The sequence below is a fragment of the Juglans microcarpa x Juglans regia genome, chromosome 1D (genome assembly GCF_004785595.1).
Source record: "Juglans microcarpa x Juglans regia isolate MS1-56 chromosome 1D, Jm3101_v1.0, whole genome shotgun sequence".
NCBI lineage: Eukaryota > Viridiplantae > Streptophyta > Magnoliopsida > Fagales > Juglandaceae > Juglans > Juglans microcarpa x Juglans regia.
Window position 1 is genome coordinate 36,950,312 of NC_054594.1, and position 7,438 is coordinate 36,957,749.

The 7,438-nt window shown below is 40.8% G+C and overlaps 1 protein-coding gene across 1 annotated transcript; it reads right to left on the bottom strand.

The window, feature by feature from the left end:
* Positions 1 to 2,923: 2,923 nt before the first annotated feature.
* Positions 2,924 to 6,105, bottom strand: LOC121239937 (KIN14B-interacting protein At4g14310-like). The gene is made up of 3 exons (XM_041137340.1): positions 4,970 to 6,105; positions 3,970 to 4,580; positions 2,924 to 3,606 (listed from the first exon to the last, which is right to left on the bottom strand). Exons 1-3 carry the CDS (start codon positions 6,101 to 6,103, stop codon positions 3,069 to 3,071), a joined length of 2,283 nt encoding a protein of 760 aa, XP_040993274.1. The 5' UTR covers positions 6,104 to 6,105; the 3' UTR covers positions 2,924 to 3,068.
* Between the last annotated feature and the right edge of the window lie 1,333 nt (positions 6,106 to 7,438).

Sequence of the window (7,438 nt, forward strand, 5' to 3'; positions counted from 1 at the left end):
CTCTGATAGCTCCACCTTCACCAGTGTACTTGTAGTCCAGAGAATCAAGAGTACCCAAAGAAATAAGATTCTTTTTCAAATCTGGAATATGTCGAACATTAGACAAAGTCCGGACAATTCCATCAAACATCTTGATTCTGACTGAACCAATTCCAGCAATTTTACAACCCATATCATTCCCTAACAAAACAGAACCTCCGTTGACCGATTCATAGTTAGTGAACCAGTCCCTCTTGGGACACATATGGAAAGTGCAAGCTGAGTCCAAAACCCACTTGTCACTAAAGCGACTATTGGAGTCGCTTATTGCTAGAACAAGATCTAGGTCGTTAGACCTATCATCAGCAACACTAACGGCATTAGATGAACTAGTGCCGTCCTCTTTGTTTTTCAATTTTGGACACTCGTTCTTGTAGTGACCAAACTTATGGCAGTAATGACATTTGACGTTTTTCTTACTGAACGTTGTTTGTGAACTGCCCCTGGATTTCCCCTTATTCTTCTCTGAACCCCTGTCATTCGATCTACCCCTGCTTGAGGACCCCTTAACAAACAAACCACTAGCTTGTTCATTAGTGTTCTTCACACTCAATTTATTTCTCAACTCCTTAGAATTCAAAGCAGACTTTACATCTACCAAGGAAATTGTATTTCTACCATACAACATGGAATTCACAAAGTTCTCAAAAGATGTGGGTAATGAACATAAAATAATTAACGCTTGATCTTCTTCTTCAAGCTTAATATCTATGTTCCTCATATCCATAATGAGTTTATTAAACTCATCTAGGTGTTCAGAAATAAGAGTACCTTCCTTCATTTTGAGAGTGTATAACCGTTGTTTCAAATACAACCGGTTAGTGAGAGATCTCTTCATGTACAGATTCTCAAGTGCAGACCAGAGACCAATTGCTGTTTCCTCATCAGCAACCTCTCTTAAAACTCCATCAGATAGTGACAAAAGAATAGTACTGTGTACCTTTTCTTCTTCTTCTTTCGAAGGAGCCGGAGAATCTTCAGATACTGATGCTTCTAATACTTTTGACAAGCCCTGTTGTCGCAGTAAAGCCTTCATCTTGATGCGCCATAGACTGAAACTGTTCTGACCGTCAAATTTCTCCACTTCGAACTTAGCCATAGCCATCCCTCCAGATCCTGAGCAAAGCTCTGATACCAGTTTGTTGGGAATAAAAGTGTAGCTAAGACTAACACGAAGTATAGTAGCGGAACTAAACGAAAGAAATAGATGACAATCACACAGAAAGAACACCAAGAATTAAGTGGTTCGACTCAAAACGAGCCTACGTCCACTGGTGGGGTCGGTATCGAAGATTTCACTATCAACAAAGATGGAGTACAAATCAATACAACAAAACTTCACAAGGAAGTTATCTCTCAAACTCACTCTAGACTTCTCTCTCAAGAAAACACTAAAAACAACTAACAAATGAATTCAGAAGAAGTGAATTATGAGAGGGGGCGCCGTTTGATATTTATAGGAAAAGTGAGAATTCACTTTTGTGAACATTGGCTCGAGCGAACGTCGAGCGAGTGTCGAGCGAACGTAGATATTCTGCAATTCGCTCAAGCCAACAGTTGTGCGAGAGTCGAGCGAAGCTCTCTGCCTGAACTCGCTCGAGCTGGGTGTCGAGCGAGTGTTGAGCGAAGCTCTCTGTCTGAATTCGCTCGAGCTGAATGTCGAGCGAATGTCGAGCGAAGCTCTCTGTCTTAATTCGCTCGAGCTGAACGTCGAGCGAATGTCGAGCGAAGCTCTCTGTTTGACTTCGCTCGAGCTGAGTGAACCTCCGCTCGAGCGAACGTACGACACTTGCACTGTTCAATCAGAATTCAAGCCACCTCATAACACCTCCTGCTTCCCAACTTCCCCCCATTCGCTAGCGTCACTAGCATGTACAGAAAATTGTACTGAACTTTTCCCGTATGATGATACAAAGATGTTTAGTTGCATCAACCGTTGCCGCAGTAAGATAGAGTGTACCTGGTCAGGGAATGGAGCTTGAGACCCAGAAGCACTGCACAGCTAGCCATGCTAGCTAGGCTGGTCTCTTCCTTTCCATCCAAAGAACTCGATAGCAGGGGAAGTAATATAGCCTCACAAATGCTAGCCAGTGAATTGCATCTTAGCCGCTGTTAACCCATGGCCGTTTCTCTGTCAAATTGCTCTTTTCTCATGAACAAAGGATGGATCTCTCCTGCAGAATTATCTAATAATGGGAGGTCATTAGTAACAAAGAAAACAGGTGAACGGAATGCCATCTTTTGTATTCCACTTAGAACGCATCTTATAAGCCCTCATGGCTTCAGCTATTCTATTTAGTTCGACTTTGTTAAAATTGTGGCCTGTTTTTTTCTTTTAAATTCCAAGTAGTTTCCAACCCCTCCTGTAATGAACCCACCAACTAAATTATAACGTTTTTTGAGTTACGGAACTCAAATACAAAAAGTCAGCATTTTACGAAAATTTCTATTTCTTTGATAGTTTGTAAAATAAACATGGCCTTACAATTTTTGGCCGTTTTAAACTAATCTTGTCAATAATAAGCTCCAAAAGTAAAGTTATACATACTAATAGAAAGTGTACAAAGCCTCTCGTGTGAGAGGGATTCAGAATTTCGAGGGAGACGAGTGTTTTTCAGAGTCTAGAACATGTTACTTTTTTTTTCCTAATTTATGAGGGTTTTTAAAATGAATTTTGAAAAATGTTTTGTATTGAATTATATAAAAGTAAAAAGATAGAATGAGAATTTATTTTGGCTCTCGGAATTAACGAAGGTGAACCTCTCCTAATAAAGCAGGAAATTCATGATGACACCTTTTCCGATTTCTATAATAACTTCAACTTCGATCAATATAACACATACTATTTCAAATATCTTACGTAGCATTTACCTATCAATATATATATATATATATATATATATATATATATATATCTTACATAGCATGACAGAAAACGGAGCAAAAACAACAGCACATCCTTCTGCTGATGGTTCTTTCTGCTTGATAAATCATTCTAGCAGGTCTCAGCATGCATGCATCATCATAGTTCATACCTCTGATAAGTGCCTCCACACTGCTGGGCGATCTCTTGATATAAGGAGGGCACGAGATGATAAGTAATCAAAGGAAGGGGAATACATGTCATCTGGACCAATGATATCTCTAACTTTTTGAGTGTTTCCAGAATCAATTGTGAAAGACTGCAATGAATCGTCCCTCATGGTATCAAATACAAATAGCCCCAGTCCGCAAACACCCATTACAAGGTTTGAACTTCCCCATACTTGTGTTATTGCTGTGTAATGGAAGTGTGCTTCGGATTCTGGCAAGGTGTAAGTGCCGTATAGCCTTTGTTGGCGCAGCGAGTACTGTTGCAGCTGTGAAGAAGGTTGCTTTCTCCCACTTGACCTTACTTTAGTGCAGCCTAGAAAAATGGAATCGCCTCGAGAGAAAACTGACTGCGCACTGACACCAAGTTTTGGTATCTTAAGACCTACACCAGATGGGAGCCGGAAGTCCAAAATATTAATAGAATCAGTGGTACAGAAAACACCATCATTTCCTTCTGCTTCCGATGAACTTACTCTGCATTTGTCATGCATCAATTATGTCATACAAATTTACAATTACTATAATGACAGACTTTAAATAGCATTCATGTATTCAAGTGCTGCTAATAATTTTGCCTATAGAAACCCAGCAATAATCAGAAGCATAAAATTCTCAGATTTAGAACCGTATTTGGACTTAGAGAAATACATCTTCATTAGAAGTTGATCGGAGAAAACAAAAAATAAACAAGTACAGTCTATCTCAAGAGAAAAAACCGACCAAGCTGCCGCTGCCGCTGCCAAGCAAGAAATATATGTCAACTAGAAAATTTAGTAAGAGAAATTATAAGAAGGGGCATACAGTGAAGAAAGCAAAAAAAAAAGGGTAGGCAATTACCTTTGACGAACCCCACCACCTAATTCAGCATCAGAATTGTTGACATGAAGAGCAGAAACTTTTCGACCAGATGAAGAGACAGATAATAGTGCTTGAGGACCCGGAGAGTTCACATCCCACACAGAAATTGTTTCTGCTTCAGTTAGAACCACTTTTCCTCTGTTTCTCCACTGTACTGGACTTGAATAATCCATTGTTGAGACAGGCTTCTGCACCTCCCATTTCATAACTTGCTCTCCATCACGGATATCAAAAATTCTCACACCTTTCTGGCAGGTGGCAGTCGAAATGATAAGGGGCCCACAGGGTTTATACCACCATTGTTGATTTTCTGGGACAATAGTAGAAATATCAGTTCTTCTGTGCACGATATTGTAGGGTAAGGAACCCAGTACTGTTCTTGAAGTGGTTGCTCCACCCTCAATTTGGAAAGCTCGCACATCTTTGGTGTAGAAATCCCAAGAGCAAAAACCTGAATCCATAGCATTCCCAGCGGATGCAGCCACAACATATCTTGCCGAGCAACCATCTGCACCAGGGGCGCGAATTACCCAACAATCCCTCCATATATCAGGTGAGAGTCCTGTTGGAGGCCTGTACTCGGCCTTCTCCTGAAACAAAGACGCATCAGAGACAAAACCCATCTTAAGTGCCAGTTCTTTGTTTATATCCATGCATGCACTAATCTTTCCGCACCACTTTTAAAACATGTAACATGGTCCGTTCACATAAACATGCTCCACTGCTACATTAGGAAAGAGACATAATTGTAGTGAAGATAAATCATCACATGAAGAATTTGAAACAAAAGAATCAAGCCAAAACTCATTACTGATGTACTGTATGTAGAAGTGATCTGAACTAATTGTATTCCTATTTTCGGGAAATGGATAACATGATCTCTAAGGGAAACAAAATTGGCAAATCAAATATCACTATAAAATAATTACAGAGACACTTCAAGGAAATGCACTCTAATTTAGGTAACTAGGTTGCCAACCTCAGAATTAGTAATATCATAAAATGAGCAAGAACCATCATCGTGGGCAAGGACTGCCTCCCCCTCAGAGACAAACCATCCTCCAGTTGACGTCTTACGGCCAATTTCATTCAGCTCATAAATGCAAGTATCGTCTGTCCTGTCACCAAGTTTCACACCCTGCACATTTTCCTGATCATCAAACTCATCAAGCGTCTCATCAGATGTGAGAATTGACTCTATATTGCACTTTCCATTGAATGTGCTTGAAGAATCTTCTACTCCTGCAGACGTAGCACCATCCATTTCTTGAACTTCACAGCATTCCATATCAGCCTGCCCATCCCTTCCGGCGACTTTATTTTGCCCCTTATTCAGAGAAGCTAACAACTCAACGGATAAATGGTTCTCGTCAATAGGGCTAAACGACTTCCCATCCTCTTTTGACTCACAATTTGGTACTGCTACATGGGGTTCATGACCTTGGGAGGTTTCTGATGTTGCTTTCAGATACGTCCCATTTTTTAGCAACTTATGATGAGGAAGTAATCTAGGTTCCAGTTCCTCGCTATTTAATCCTTCGACGAAATTTTTAGCATTATCCGCCATCTTGTTCTTTCCCTTCTCAACTATCCCACTCTCCCCATCATTTTTTTTCGGTAATGCCATTTTACCATCCGATTCACCTCCGACATTACCCATCACCTTCTGAACTCCCGAAATCTGGTACTGAATATCCGAAAGTATGAGCTTCGATGCATCTGGATTATTCCTATCCAACATCTCCTTTGTCCTCTTAATATCCGACGCAATCCTCTTCACCTTCCCTTCCAAAAGAGCAAGCTTTTCATGAAGCTTGCTCGGATACTCTATATCAGAGCGTCCACCTACACCTTTTCTTAACTTCTTCTGTTTTAGACTCTCTGAGACGGTCCCCTTATCCAAAGACTTCCCACCACTCTCTTCCGCATACAGATCAACACCATTTCCAACCTTGAAAACTTCCTCATTCGAATTCAAAACCTCATCAACCCGCATACCATCTTGAAATTTATCATCGAAACTTAAACCCGTCTCACTCGATTTTATTAACTTCAAGCTTAGATTAACTTCACCATTACAATTCTCCAAAACACCAACTTTATTCAAATTCATACCCCTTTTTCCAACTTCCACTTCCGATTCCTCGCAAACCCCACTCTTTTTCTCCAAATTGACCCCAATTTTTTCTTTACGATCCCTGAAACCCTAATCGCACTAGAATTCCCTTCACACCCTTTCACACTTGCATACCTGAAGTCCTTCTGCTTCCCACTCTCCAAGCCCTTACCACCACTCACACCCACCGAAACCCTCCGATCCGAGAAAATCCGAATGAACTCTGAAGGACTGGGGCTCCTGCCTCTAGGGGCCGACGACGTGGACCACCGGAGACGTGTGTTTCCGTCGTTCCTAGGACCCGTCAACGAGGCGGCGGCCTTGTCGACGCGTGGCATGGACCGGATAGCGGGCTTCTGAGCCGCGGACCGGGGCCGGGAAGCGGACCCGGGGTTTTCTTTGCCGATGGACGAAGACTTGTGTACAGCACGGGTGGCGTTTTTGCTGGAGATGGAGACTGGGGTCAGGGGTTTGGACGGCTTGAGGCGGCGAGTCGATGAGGCAGACATTGTGCGATTATAAAATAAATGGTCAAAGTTAATCCGATGAAAGTTTTATGGGTTTTCCGAGAGAGAGAGAGAGAGAGAGAGAGGATACGATTAAAATGACGCTGTTCGAGTACCGTTCTACTGATACATGTCGAAAGATCGGGTAGCTTTCGGCGGGAAATAAAACTCAGTTTCGAGTTTTGAATTCATTTTCGTAGGGTCTAGCCATGCATCAGCTATTTTGTCATCACATTTAAGACACACATTACTATTAAGAACGTACAAGATAAAATAAAAAATCAAAAAATCAAACTAAATATTAGATTTAAAAAATTAAATGAAAAAATAGAAATAACAAACAGCATTTCCGGGTATAAAAAATTGAAAAAAATGAAAGTAAATATTTAAATAGGAGGATTTGCAGTAAAAGTCAATGGAGGATATTAATTTCATCAAAAGTAATTCTACAAGGTAAGAGATTCTCTTAGAAACTTGGTTGTAGGACAGCAGATGTAACACATTGAACTTGTAAAATAAAGGAATTCTACAGGAAAATACAGAGAAATAGATGCTATGCCTCATTGCAGGGGTGAGTGTAAATTCTAAACAAAAATGCTTTGTAGCTGTTCATCTGACATTGAAGCATTAGCAGCCATCCAATAACACTGTCACATTAGCAATTTTACAAAAATTACAATAGACTCATTATACTAAACGATAAAACACGTCTTCTCCTCGCCCCTTTAGAAATCGATTTGAGATCCATTTAGAAAACTTTCGCACACCGTAGTTCCCGTCGCCCATTGTTGCGTGATACCATCATTAGTTTTCCATCACCAGTTCC